Genomic DNA, 15,340 nt, shown 5'->3' on the forward strand with positions numbered 1-15,340 from the left:
GCAAGCGCATGGACACAGGCAGATGGATTTTCTTCTCAGCAAAGGTGGCTGTGGTCATGGGGGAGGCTGGGGAGAGGCTGCTGTGTGGAGCAGAGATGACCTGAGCCTCCAAAAGCAGGTAAAATGCTTGATAACAGGCACTCATTTTGTTGCAGTTCATCTTTTCCATTTCATGGATGCCCCTGTTGGTTTTCAGACACACAAAAGCCGTTCCAGAGCTGAAAATTGCTCTTACTGTGAGAGCACCTGGCTTCTGTGGCTTGCAGCTTGCAGCCATCCCCAGCAGCAGCAGCCAGACGTGCTGTGTGACACTCAGGATACACACACAGCAGCAAAGTGCCTCACCCCAACTTATTTTTATAGACAAAGCAAGAACAATAGCAAAGCCAGAGGCACATTATATGAGTTTCACAATGCCCTGCCATCAAACACAGCCTCCTGCAGCCTTTCCTCCTGAGCAAAGAGTTTTACAGAACAATTTACCAGGGCCACAGAGAGCTAAAGCTGGGAGTGGGTGAATATTTTGCTTTCCCCCTCACTGGTTCATTAAGCACAATTAACCCTGCACTCGAGTGTGCCACCAGCTGTGCCTTCCACTGCTCTGTCCTCTGCTATGCCACACCCACCAGTGGCCCAGGATTTGTGAGCAAAGCTCATACTGGGCATGGAGAGTCCCACACTTGCAGAATATTTGCAAGAATAGGGCACTCACAGCCCAGAGGAAAAAGGGTAAGGTGGTGAGGCAAAATATTTGCTGTGAAATTCACTTTTCTGTTAAGTGGCAGCACCGTGTTTCCCAGCTGTATCTACGTGATAAGCAGTGTAGGGAATTCAATCTGAGGAATTCTACTTGAAATATCATCTGAGAACTGTAAATAATGTAATTAATATAATGTTGTAGTGCAATGTAATTCAATGCAAGGTGCATACAGGTGTCAGTTGACAGCAAAGAAAGAGAAGGTGCTGGATACAGGCTAATTGACAGTGCTAATTATTCTCATGAATGGACAACATATATAAAATATTATAATTTGTATGGGATCCTGAGTGCTGAAGGAAGATAAAACCATGAGGTTATGCTGGGAGGAGCAAAGGGACAGGATGGATTCCAAGGAAGGGACACAGAGCAATGCCCTGTGCTGCTTTCAGCCCAAGTTCTCCAGGCTCAGGAGTCAAGCAGGGCCCCCTGTCCATTCTGTACTGAACTTTACAGTGCAGGGAAAAGCAGGAGCTCAAAATGAGTTTCAGTAGTGAAACTGCACTTTACTTTTCATAACAATGGATTTTTTAAAAGGTATGTCAAAGAGAATTGAATTTGGGCCCATGAATACAGCAGTAAGTGATGTAACTCAAGTTAATTGCATTCTCTCTGTCTCCCAAGAACTGGATTTTTCCTTCCTCCAGCAGATATACTCTGTGTATTGTAGGCTTGGTTAAAATCTAAGTGTTCACTTTAGATCAAGGTGCTTTCCTAGTGAAATATACTGAATACATTTTGGATTTATAAAATACTCTCATGAGCAAAAACTGTTGAAAATGAAGATGGGAAAGCAGGGACCGTATGAAACAGTGTGTAAATATTTTCTGTGACATTCTGGTGCATGTGGAGGAGTGCCCCTCCTGTGCTCCAGGGGGTAGAGTCCCTTCCCTTTGGCCAATACTTTCTATCAATATACTACCTATAATAATATCTATACTTTTCTAGAAAAAAGAAAAGAAAAAAAACCCAAAACTCCTTCAATGCATGAAAGAGCCCCTGGGACCAGGAAATGGCCAAACTGTTTCTTGAAGCATTAAATCATGGAATGCCCTGAGGTGCACGTTGAGAAAACAAGGTTTTCTCCAGGCTATGTGGAGAAGATGGTGCTGCTCTGACAGAGTGATTGTTCTTATTTCTTTTTGGCCTTTGGCATGTGACTATCATTTCACATCCTGATGCCCATCAGCAGTGTCCAAACAATGTTCATTGCTGTGACATTATTGTTATTGTTGTTGAAAAATGGAAGTAAACAAGGGGCCTGGACATATCCATAGGGCAACAGGATTTTACAAGCACTTTTAAATACACAATTTTTCAAATTTTTCACTTGAGTACTCTCAATAGCAATACTGTGTGCTCTTACAAGGGTTTCAGCCTGCAGATTTATGCTCTAGTGTGAACTACATTGCTACCTTCAGCTGTAAACCTGGTCCAGGAAAAAGAAATAAACTCATATGCCCAGACTGCACAGTGAACTTAAAAGAAAAAACCCTGTCATTAAGAAGCAGGTTTGCTCTACAGAATTTTGAACAGCCTTTAATTTCCACTGAACATTCACACACACACACTGGACGAACTGCAAGCTCTCACAGGAAACATCCAGAAAGGGATTTTAAATTCTAGAGTATAAAGAAACTGATTTAATCAGCTTAAAGCATGTTGATAAAATAGTTAAGTAGATTAGATTAAAATTCAACAGTTTCAATGCTTCATGAGTAAAGCTGTTTGGTCCCTATGAGAGTGGCACTTTTTTTGCCATCATCTAAGGAAAGCAGTGGACACTGAATACATGTCACATCACAATAAATGCTCTTTCCTGGCAAACTTGGAACTCAGAGCACTCTTAAAGAGCAGGTTATGTAAATATCCATTTCCTATTAGAAATTTAATTATGTGGTACCATGCTATGAAAATCAGAAATTCACTTCCTGCCCATGTACCTGGACTTTAGAAGACATCCATGTGTTTCTGCAGCACAATAATCTCAAATATTCTGAAATTCCTAAAAATTCCTAAAAAACCCTAAAAATCAGTGTCACCACATCACACAATGACACAAAAAATACTTAGAAAAGTGATTTTGACATTCTAAAAGGAAGCTAAACAGCACCATGAGCAGAATCAAGTAAAGCAGATCCATCTCTGTGGTGGCTGCTGCCAAATTCCCCCCAGCTTAGCAAGCAGAACAGGTACAGAGAACTCTTAAAAGCAATCAAAACTGAAATTACAGGGGGAAAAAATGTGGGATAATGGAGCACTTTGCTTTGCAAGGCTGCTGTAGGTTAGGTCAGGCAGAGTTTTCAATGGAAACAAAAAATCTCTATGCAGTGGCAGCAAAGAAAACTGAAATAGGCGATGCCCTTATTATCATAAATGTCTATTTTCCCCTGTATCCTTTAGGATATAACTTTTCATGGACCTCATTGCTATGTAAGGTTATCATGAGCCCTGAGGGAAGCCAGCCAGTGCAGCCAAGCTGGCTGAGATGTCCCTGCTCTGGTGGTCATGAGTCTGGTGCTCAGAGTGGGGCTGAGAGAGAGCTCAAGAGCCATCAGGAGGAGAAATGGCAGAATTTCAGTTCCTCGGGGCAGAGAGCCTGGTGGCAAGGGTGAGGAGTGAGAGGAGGGAGCTGGAGTGCAAGGTGAGGGCTGCTGGAGAGAAATGCTGGAGAGAAAAGGGGTGTGATCATTGCAACTGCACAGAAAAGACACAACGCCTTGCACAATTACTGCCTTTACAGAGAAGCATTGTTCTGCCCTTCATGAAGGAAATGTGGGGTCAGGGCCTTCCTAGGATTGCTCTCTGGTGTTCACTTCTCTTGATTTCTGTTTTGTGAAATCTTCCCTTTAGCAGCTAATAGTGCTGAAAGGGTTGTAAGAGGAATCCCAAACAACAAAAAAATCCCACCTCACTAGCTTCTTTTCTGTTTTGTAAAATCTTCTTTTTAGCAGCTAATAGTGCTGAAAGGGTATGTAAGAGGAATCCCAAACAACAAAAAAATCCCACCTCACTAGAGCACCTGGCAACATGACAAGACACCAGCTATTTGAAATGCTATCCTGGGGAAAGTCTCTTCTTCATTCTACCAGCACAGACCTTCCTTCAACCCAAAAAAACCTCAGAAGTTTCTCCAGCAGAAATGATTCAGAATGTTTGTAGGCTTTAACAGGCATAATGAAATTAGCTACATTGGCTACATTATCATAGAATCATAGAGCATCCAGGGTTCAAAGTAACCCACAGGGACTGAGTCCAACTTCTTAGATACATTAAATACTATCTGCATGACTCTCTCCTGCCCAGAATTTTGCAGAGGTATGGATGCAGCCTTGTATAGTTGGAATTTTTCTCTGCTGGAATATGAAGATATCTGCTCACAGTGCTAATTCAATTTGGGGGTTACAGATCATACCTGGCATCAGCAAGGGATCAGTGCATGTCTTCACCCACAGAGCAAGATTTACCAGCAATGAAGTGACAATTCAGAGCTCTGTGATCACTTGGACTGCACTAAGGAGGAGACAGAATGCAAAGAGTCTCCATGAGTCCCTCCCTGCTCAGGTATCACACACAGACCATGGGGTGCAGCAAAAGAGAACAACCAGACCCCTGTGGCCTCTGTGCTGCCCCACAGCCTGGCTGGAGGTGACATTGCAGCAGGACCCCCTGTGCTCATGAGGTGTGGAGCAGGTCCCACCACAATGGGGTCACCTCTGCTTCATTTTAACTCATCACCTTCTTAAGGGCTGTAAAAAGTAGGGTAGTTTGTCCAAGCAGCTTTAAACTTCACCAGTGGAAACTGAGACATATGCATTTAAAAAAAAAAAAGAAAAATAAGGACAGCAAGTGCTGAAATTGGCTGTTTAAGGATATTGCTGTCACTCTTGAAATTGGCTGTTTAGGGACATTGCTGTCACTCTTCAGAAATTCTGGAGAAATGCCTGTGGAGGCTGCCTGAGCTATAGCTGATGCTGTTAGAGAAACGTGGAGAGGGCAAGAAGAACCCCAAGGTACTGTCAAGCCCGGTGATTCTGTATTTCTTATTCTTAATTAAGTAGTTCCCTCCCTCAGTGCTGTCCACAGGGTTTCTGTCATCTGTAATGAGTATGATTCCATTTTTCTGTCATTCAACTCTTCCAAAACACCACAAGTTTTTAAACTGCAATTTGAACTCTGAAATTGCAGGAAGTATAAATAAAAGGAACTGCTCTGTACAAAGAACTCAATTTCATATTATCTGTACCCATGGAAATCCAGTTAATTTCCCTGACTTTTTTCAACCTGCCAGGGAGTAGGAAGCAAAACACCCTATGAAAACATTAAAGAAATAGAATTGCATTTGAGTACTTTGGAATAGGAATAAAGAAGGGTTGAAAACAATTTAAGAAATAAGAGGCTTCCAGTAACTGAGTCCTACAGACTTTGGATACACATAGTATCTATAGAGATAGTTACTCTCTGAAATAACTGAAAACAAGAATTCAAAGGATCCTGTCGGATATGTAAGGTGCTTTACTAGTTATTTTCCATAACTTCCTGTGTGGAGTTATTATCCTGAGCTTTGACATCCCTCAAAGTCCTCTCAGCCAGCTAAGGTAAAATCTAAAGAGAATTATTTCCTCATAATATCCACATTTAAAATACACCACATAGCTGCAAATGAACACCACTCACCAAAACCCATAAGTCTCATTATTTATCTTTTTTTTTTTTTTCTTTTAATTTTAGGTAACTTACATGTAGCTTTCCATGTACCTCTTGGAATCTTCATCATTTTGCTCCACACCTCTGGAGACAGTTCCCTCTCCCAGCACTTGTTCATGGAGCCAGGCAGATTTTGTGAGCTCCCCAAAGGCTCGTCCCAGATCTAATCTTGCTCTCTTGCCATTACAAGACTGTGTAGGTGTTTTATTTTTTTTTTTTTTTAATTAAGAAGGGCCTCATTTCCTTCCCTCTGAGACACAACTGCTGCTTTGTTAGGTCAAGAAACATTCACTCTCCTGATGGACTAATTAATTGCTTCTTGTCCCAGGGAAGGTAACGCTTCTGTCCCCTCCCTTCAGAGAGTCACTGGGCTGGTCTGAGAGTGAAGTGTCCTTTTCAATGAACGTTCATATTTTACATCAAGCTGTACCAATAAACAGACCTGGCCCAGCAGTGCAATGGAGTTTCAGTGTCCACAGGTTATTGCCTGCTCCTAGCTGACATGGGAGCAATGAACCACCCCAGGGTGACTGACATCAGCATTTTTCTCTTTGGTGGACTGTAGCAATTGTTCTGATATTAATGATGCTAATGAAAATAGGATGTAATGCAGTAATATGTGACAAGATCCAGGTTGTCATACTGTATTTATGGGATATGGCTATTTGGACAGACAATACGATTGCTGCTTTTCAATTTTCATTATGGTAATTGATTTGCTGTTTCATTTACTGCTAATGGGCTTGTTAACCTAAATTATTTTATTCCTTCATTAAAATGTTAATTTAGAAAAGCATCTTTCTGAAAGTCTACTTTTAAAAGATACGTGAGAAGAAAATTCCTTTAAGGTATTTTCAAATATTGAAATGTTATCTAAATTTTAAAACACTTATAGAAGTAGACACAGCTTGTAATGGATGTATTAATTTTTTACTACAAAAAAGAGGTTTGCGCTGCTTAGAGCCTTACAAGTAATTTAATATTGTTCCATTCAGTTTTGATATTCCTTAAAGAAATACACTGTTGTCAAGTCAGATGTGCTTAATTAGGACTTTTTCAGTGACAAGTTCAATCCTTTAAGACTAATTAATTCTACAACAAAATGCATGAGAGCTGTCATGTAGTTTGCCAGATATTCTTAAATCTGGGTAGATAATATTTGGGTAAGGATTATGGAGAACTGTAAGTGTTCAGCGTGACTCAGTCTGGGCTAAGAATTTTGTTGGGTAAATAATATTTGGGTAAATAATATTTAGGTTTTGTTGGGTAAATAATATTTAGGTAAATAATATTTGGGTTAGGATTATGGAGAACTGTAACTGCCCAGCGTGACTCAGTCTCAGTTAAGAATTTTGTTGGGCTAAAGAAGTGGGGCCAAACTCAGTGGTGGTGCTGGTGGTCCTTCACCCCACGAGTCCTTCAGTGGGACACAAGGATGTGTAATCCCTATTTCCCTGCCAGTCCTTCCATGCCTGACATTCCTTTCCAGCTGCTGCCACTGCACTCGGGGATTACTCTCAGCTCTCCCAGTGCTGTGTCCCCGTGCCCTTGCATTTTTAATCATAATTGGAAGTCAAGTGACTTTTACGAGACATGAATGTTAATTACCTTTCAAATTGCTGGAGAGGGTACTTTGTCTGGAGTTCCTCTGATTGTGGTAATTAATTAGTTGTGCGAGGTCAGCCTCCTGTCTTGCACAGTTCATTGAACAGCGTCTTTTCAAATATTTATAAAGATGTTTTAGTACCTATCACTGAAAGCTGCATTAATGTTTTAATTTAAGCAGAAAAAAGCACAACTTAATCCTGTCAGACACAACTGTGGTAGTATATCTACATAATAGCAATCTCAAATTAGGCATTGTGTTTTATTTTGCTCATGTTCATTAGGGCAGAAATGTATCTGATTCTGCATTGTAGGAAACAAACTAGAAAAAAATGAACTAGAGCTAAAACTGTAGAAAAATTTACATTAAGTTACTTTTCAGGGCAATAAACTACTAGGATTTCAGGAATTTCAAAATTATTAAAATAGCTAATATATGCAGAAAATCATCACAGATCTTCCTCTAAGGTTTAACATCTTCTGAAAGGTGTCAGACAACACACATCAGGGCAGAGCAAGGGCTGAACCCAATCATGCACACACTGACAAATCCCAAAGAAGGTCTATCTCAATGACAGACCAATTTTCCAGCTGCCTGTTGAGCTACAGAGCCCTACAGGTGAGAAAGGTTTTGTTTGCACCGCCACAGCTCACCACAGCCGGTGGAAAGGACACCAGAATTCCTTGGGATCCCCAGCCTGGGGGAGCAGAGGCTGCACACCAGCCCTGGGGAGCTCACACATGGCTTTTATTGCACATTTTATCGACTCTGGTTCTGTTGTACAAAGAGCTCTGCTACACTCTTACTGCATAAAACAAGTTCCAATGGCTGCCAAGCTCTAACTGGAATATTGTGACTCCTGAAGCAAGGACAGACATGCAGCATTGCTAGTCCAGCAAATCTGATCACTGGAGAAGGCACGGGACGCCTTTACCCAGTTCTACTCCCCAGTGCACTCCTCCTGCTCTGAAAAGCAGCAGATAAGACCAGGCTTTTGAAGTTGAACATTCACAAGTGTACACAAAAATGCAGGATATGCTCATACTCCATTTTTGTGTCAGGTAGGAGAAAAGAGATGTCCAGAATTACAACTTACCTGGAGAAGAGCAACCTTAATCTTACACATAAACCAGACCACTCATCCCATCTAGTTTTATACTTCCTAAAGGATATCTCTCCTGATGTATTATTATAAGATATGGCAGACTACCGCCCAATATGTGGGAATATTACTTGAACATTTCTTCCTTTTCCTTTTAAAAAAAAATATTTTTTAAAAAGAATTTTTTTATGGACATCTAGAACCTCAAAGTAACAGCAGTATAGCTGCTGTACTTACATTTCAGTAATCACTTCCTGATTTACCAAGCAGTTGATCTCATATTTCACCAAGTGTGCAGAATTTCTGTTGGGCAGCTCTGGGGATAGCTGGCCACACTCTGAATGTGTGAAGGAAAGGCAGTGTGTGGTGTCCACAGCACAGCAGAGGGCAGAGCTGGAGGTTAGAAAGCTCCCCCTGAGCTCCCTGCTGCAGTTTTCTATCAGGGGTCACTGCTCTCACACCCAGCAACCTCATGCTCTTCAGAGCTTCATTCCTGCTTTTCTATCCAACCAGGGCTCCACTTTGGGATACCCCAAACCTCAGAGTCCTCCATGGAATTAAAGCTTTGCCCTAACATTGGCTGCTGCTCTTTGGACAGAGCAAGCCCAGCGTGGCTCCTGCCCTGGTTCAGGTGCTGGTCTGACACAGAGCTCGGTGAGCTGCTCACACACACAGGGAACCAGATCTAAACACCATCAGGTGGAAACCCATTCCCCGAGGCTCAAATGCAATCCTTGCCACCGCCTTCAGCTATTCAGGAGCTTGGACACTCACCTGTTGAGCAGGTCATCTCTTCAGCAAGGGTTCTCATGAATCTGCACACACTTACCTTATTCTCTTTATCACTAACAAATCCTCCAACACCAACTCATGTGACAGAATGCTGCCTGTGCATTACAAACAGTGAGAAACTATTGGACTACACAGCTTGTTTCCTGAAATCTTCTGAGGTGCCAACTCTTGTAACATTCAAAATTGTTTATTTAAGAAACATTTCAAGAAAAAGCCAGTGGGCAGTTTCTATAATCCTTATTTTTTTTTTTCTCTCCAGCATGAACAGACACTTAAAAAGAGCTTTAGCAGTAATCCTAAATTAATATTTCATTTGAGTTTCCATGGTAGTTTCAGCTCTTCCTATTCAACTGTGAAAATTATTTTTTACTCAGAGTAACTACAGATGAGTTCTGATACTATACTATTCACTGTATACATTTTGCAGTAACAGATGAGTTCTGATACTATACTATTCACTGTATACATTTTGTATTTGTACGTATTGTGGTAAAGGTTTGTTTTTTTTAACCAAAAAATGGATCATTAGAAGGCTCAGTAGCAGTAGTGGAGGTCAGCAGTATCATCAGCTTCATTCCAGGGTAAACTGATTGAACATCCTTTGAGGCCAGCAGACAGTTCCCTCTATACAAGTTTGACTTTGAACATCACTGCCAGAGGTCACAAGAGGCACAACACATACCAAGTGATGTGCAGCTGGCACAGGGGAGCAAAAAGATTCCTTATGCTTTTGTCTTCCTTTTTGTCACCTTAAAATATGGGCACTGAATGAGAAACCCCTGCCTCCATGAGATCTGTATTTCACATGTGGAGATGTGAAATACAGATAAATTAGTGACCTAGGATGATAAATTATCCTTCCTTCCATCAGCCATCCTTCTGTCCAGCATAGATTTGAAAAATTCCAAATGCCCCAGTACTTTTGCAGAGACGTCCAGGGTTGGACAGACAAGATTCATTGTTGGTCTGCTTGTTCCACATGAAAAATATTTTCACTTTTAAGGCTGACAACCTTGAGGACCTTTTATCATCACTGACATTGTTTCCCTATATCATCTTCTCATCCTCCACAAAGGGGATGGCATTCGTTATATTCTGATACATTAGGCACTTCCACAAATTGAAATGTTCACACAAAATTCGATTAATATATGTGGCTACACTGATTCTGATAAAAACATAACAATTGCTGCTACATTACGAGTTTCTCAGCAATCTCACTGCTAGGTAATAGACTGAAGTAGGAATTTTAGGCATTCCACTAGGGAGTTTTCCTTCTGCAAACATCAAACACCATGACTGTCTCAGAAATGAGAAAGAAACAATTAGAATATGCTCAGCAAAATAAATATTCTCAAATCTGCTTCCTAATGTTCATCAACAGGACTGCATTGATGTTGGCAATCTCAATTTTGTGGAGTGAGTAATCAGAGTACCAGGAACATCACCCATCTCAATTTGTCATTTAGAGTTTTGTTGTCATCATTCAGAGTTTATCCAAACTCTTGTATAGACCAAGAGAACAATCACAAGGCAGAGACTCCACTGCACTATCATGTAAATAAACTGGAATAACTTCTGTGAGGAAATATAAAATTGATTAGATGGAACTATAAGATTTTCAACACATCCTTTTTTTTCTCATGTTTTGCATAGAGATTCTCCATTCAGCAAAGAATTTTAGAACCTAGTTTGTGATGGAGCACATCATGTCCCCCTTCAAACTTAGATTTCTTTCTGTTGTCTATTGAATGAAAACATGGGTATTCCTTAGCCTAAGAGCACAATGTCAATGAACAGTTCAATTTCTGTAAATAATTTTAATTCCTACTATTTGTGGAACCCACAGACACCTTCCCATTGCTAAGCAAAATCATTAGTACTGTGAGAGAAAAATTTTATCTCAATGAATTCTATGCAATAGTACAAGACTGGCATTTCACCTGAGTGTTCACTGGATGCTTTCACAGGAAAACAACCGGGAAAAGCCTTGCAACTACACTCTGAAGAGACAGATTCCTCTATCTGTGTTGAAGCCAATTTTTTTTTTACTTCTAAGCTTGTGTCAACTTACAACACACATGAACCTGTGCTCTACATAACAGCAAAAAGGCTGTGGGAATGTGAAAAGTTAAACATTTCTCTGTCCCTTGTAAAATTTTATAGAATTTCCTGCCAAAAACCATTTTACTGAACTTCTGAGGATGCATAAATAAGTAATTGATCAGGTTCTCAATCTTTCACCCATCAGCTCCTTGTGTGTTCTGCCCACCTACAGAACCTGGGGATTCTGGGGCTGTTGAAGGATTGTGGAGAGAGTTCCTGTGGAGAACTTTGGTAAAGCAAAAAAACAAAAAACCAAAAACCCATTGTGGATTTTTACACCTAGTGCAATTTAAATGTTATTAAGTATGGCAGTGGTAGAGCTCAGTATCTCCATCAAAATTCTGCCTACATACTTATGACCACATTCTGATCTAATATCAAATATTTAATAGCTCCACTAACATCAACTGTGTATTTATAAGGAAATAAAAATATTATTTATAAAGTGAATAACTCTCAAGCAGGTGTAAAGTAAATAAAATGTATCAGTGAAGGGAAACTGAGACATCACAATAAGTAAAATTCCTTAGGCCTGTGTAAGAATTCATGCTTTAACTCATGTTACTTCTATACCCACCAGATAAAATTTACATCTACCTGAGTTTTGAAGATAAGAGATTCTCTTCCAGAAAATTCATAGCAAAGTTTCTGAAATTTCCAACTACTTACACCTCATAACAACTACAATTTTGTGGAAAAAAAATAAATAAAAGAGGGCCTGATCCATCTCTGATGATGTCAGCAGAACAAAGGCAGAACCTGTGGAATCATAGCTGTGTGGTATGAAACTATTTAATACAGTATTTTTATAGAAAAAATAATAGCTTTAAAATTCTATTGACATTAATATACAGCTATACACCTAAGTCATCCAAACACGTGCAGAGCTGCAAAAACATTCAAATAGAATTTGTATAAAAAGCAAAAATTCTCATTAAGAAAATGGATTTAGCCATTTGTACAAAGTAATATTTTTTTTGCTTCAATTTGCTCTTTCTTTAGCTTTCATTTTATAAGTTAAATTTAAAAATTAGTCAACACACTGAATTAAGTATGTAGATTTTCATTTAAATAAATCAGTCAACAATTTTTTTTATAAAGTATTTAACACTTCATTGTAGAAACATAGGCAAAATGACTATTATAACCAAAATGAAAAATACTGTTCAATTTAAAAAAATGTACTTAAACAAGAACCTGAAAAAGTTTATGATATGCATAACATTGTTCAAGCAAAATTGCACTAGTATTACATAAATCAAGAGTTTTATAAAGGCCCCAATATGGCAAAGTTTAGAAATAGGTAGTATGCATGCACAATAGTACAACAAAAATCTCTTATAAAACAGCAGTTATTTTTGTAATGCTTGTACAAAGGGAATAAAGAGCAACCACAAACATATTTAATCTGTTAGGTTAATATATTATGATAGCTAAAAGTCAGTCATGTCTAGCAGAGGAAGGAAGAGTCCTCCACAACATATGTGTGAATACGTCTTTTGTGCCTTTAAAGTTATGTATAAAATATTTTGATTCAGTTCAAACCTGAAAGTAATTGTATTCTTTATTTCCATCAAAATTAAAAAAAGTGAGTCAAATTTTGCGTCTTAGCAACAACAGAAAACAGGCCAGGTCAGAGAAGTGCTGGAAACTGATACTGATGCTTTTCACTTTTGATACTTGGACTTTGATATTGAACCCAGACTACTGAAACTTAGGCTTTGCTAAGGTCACACTAATACGCAGCTTTTACCTCCACAATACCACAGTTTATCTTAAATTAAAGAAACTGCCGTGTTCTGAATCCTTTAATATCACTAAAGAGGTGTGAGGGGTTTTATTTATGATTGTCAAAACCGAATGCTGTGATCATCTGAGTGTGCTTAAGGTTTGGGGTCTGGCTTTTTCCCTACTGCTCTGTGTGAGCTGGGGAGTTATTAATCCATAAGAACTGCGTGTGATTAAGTGAATAAACATGTAAAGCATGTGTAGGCAATGCCCTCTTGTGCTCTAGGGTGGCTACTGTCCTACAGGACTGTTGGAGTTTGTATGCTTTGTCCCACAGCAAGTAAGGTTTCAGCTTCCAAGATATATTGTTACTATGTTCTATAAGGTTTTAATAAATACAAAGCTTGTTTACATGGTATATATGTTTAGTATATCATGTACAGTCACTGAATTTCTGAAACATAATCATTGTGTTCATGCAGATCATTAGATGTTTCACTTCTATAGTCTTGTTTACTTCTTGGCAACCTAAAGCTAATTCAAAAGCAAAGTTATGTTTGTTTGTGAAAAGTTATCTAGCTTCATCAGGATCTGAAGAGAAGTTCTAATGGGCACAAAGAAGAGAGTAGACCATTCAATCATTCTTTCACCATTTAAAATAAACAAAATTACACACTGTACTACAGCTTCCAGACTACATAATGAAAAAGTGCAGATACCATCTTCATCGATTAAGTAGAACCAAAAAAGTTCATAGAAAATAGATTGCTCATTTTCACGCTACAAACGAATATGTTGTTTGCCATTTTAACAAATTTAAAGGTGTGTTATTTCAGCAGCATTGTTGTAAATTGTACCGTAGTGCAGTTTCTTTTTCATAAAAATACCTTACAAATGGTCAGTCAAAAGTCATCAGCAAAAGAAAAACCCAGAAAACAATCAACCAAACAAAAAACAGAGGTAATGCTGATGCCAAAACAATTATAATACTGTTGGTACATAGAAAAGTAATCCTTATATTTTTATACATTTATACAGAGTATAAAAGGTAACAGCAGATTATGCCACAGTCTCCCTTATCCCAATATCTATTTTCTTTGGAAGAAGTTCTCTTCTTTCATCAACACTTGCTAAGGAGTTTCGACAGTTTTGTCCATCCACGTATAACTTTGCATATACTGGATTGGCGTAATTTGTTGGCTGCAGAGAAATTAAGCACACATTAGACCAGTCAGACAGAATCAAAATTAGCATTTATGGAAATGGAAATGGCTTTGTTAAAGCAAGAACAAGTACACATAAAATACAACAGGACATATTTAATAGATACCTGGACGTCTGCAAACCTGATGATGAGTTAATTATTTAGTTGAAAATTAAATTCATGATGGGACATGCTATTAAAGTAACCAATGACATGACATGCAGCATATTATGATATTAAAACCATAAAAACATTGACAAAAATTAAATTAAAAACCTTGAAAAAATGTCTCTGAGGTTGACTTGTCCACCTTATTACACTGGAAGATTTCAGAATAGATATGAAGGAGTTTATAGAGAAGGTGCACTGTGAGACCATGTGACAAATTTAACAGTAGAAAACTGCAGCCAACAGTTTCCATATATTACCTGTTCTAAGACATCAGCATCCCATCAATAGCTGACCATGTTTTCGAATTCTGTGGCCCAAATACACAACATGATTTGACCAAAAAATTCAAGACTTTCGTCATGTAAATTAAACTTTAATAACAAACCAGCATAACTGTTAATATATCATAGCAGTTACAAATTGAGAAATCTTTTCTCAGCAATTTTGGTGGTTTGGACTGTAATGAAAAAACATCTGTTGAAAAGAGTGGCATTTCAGCATAGGACAAGGCCATTTTTAATGCCTCAAAGCACTTCATTGTGTGAGAAATCCCCTGAGTCTCCACTACTTCCTTCATACTTTGTACCTTTATTGCCTCTTGAAAAACTTTGCTATCCAATTAGAGTTCAGCTTTTACCCATGATAACATGAAAGGGCACCTTGTGATCAAAATCCTCCTCTTTTTATAACTAATTTATCAGCACTGCTCTGCTTGCACAGATACTGAGCGTAACATCAAGAAGCTCTAAAAAAGAGAAATTAATTTGTTTGGTGTAATTTGAAGTGGCTAAACTTTGAATTGGCCAAACCAGAACTGAGGAGGTTTGCCTGACTTGAAAATATCCTGAGTACACCCTGGGAAACAAGGAATGAAAAATGACTTTAAGTCTTAGTTCTTCCTTTCCTTGTTGCTTAATTCTGTTTCTGAGCCCAGGATTCAGATATTCCCCAGGCTGGACAGCTACAGCAGCTGCTCAGTTAGTGAGTTAAAAGCTGCCCATTCCATCTATTACAGATGAAAAAGTGATTCCTCATGGTCCAGACTTTCCTGGAATGGAGGCAGAACAAGTTGAGCCACATCTATTTAATTAAAAAACAGAAAAAAAAAGCAAAAATAATAATCATAAAAACACGCTACTCTCAGTTCTATCTGTCTGTCTGTCCCCA

General features: G+C 38.8%; 1 protein-coding gene across 4 annotated transcripts in view; it reads right to left on the reverse strand.

The window, feature by feature from the left end:
* Window positions 1–11,901: 11,901 nt before the first annotated feature.
* Window positions 11,902–15,340, reverse strand: part of LRP1B (LDL receptor related protein 1B) — a 626,536-nt gene continuing 623,097 nt past the window's right edge. For 2 of the 4 annotated variants that reach the window (XM_039700493.1, XM_039700511.1), the window contains one exon: window positions 11,903–13,998. In XM_039700493.1, the coding sequence (XP_039556427.1) occupies window positions 13,858–13,998 (141 nt within the window). In that variant the 3' untranslated portion in view covers window positions 11,903–13,857. Of the gene's footprint in view, window positions 13,999–14,430; window positions 14,481–15,340 lie in introns of all 4 variants that reach the window. The other 2 variants (XM_039700501.1, XM_039700520.1) reach the window with 2 other exon arrangements.

The sequence above is a fragment of the Passer montanus genome, unplaced genomic scaffold, assembly GCF_014805655.1.
Source record: "Passer montanus isolate IOZ18808 unplaced genomic scaffold, ASM1480565v1 scaffold1, whole genome shotgun sequence".
Taxonomy (NCBI): domain Eukaryota; kingdom Metazoa; phylum Chordata; class Aves; order Passeriformes; family Passeridae; genus Passer; species Passer montanus.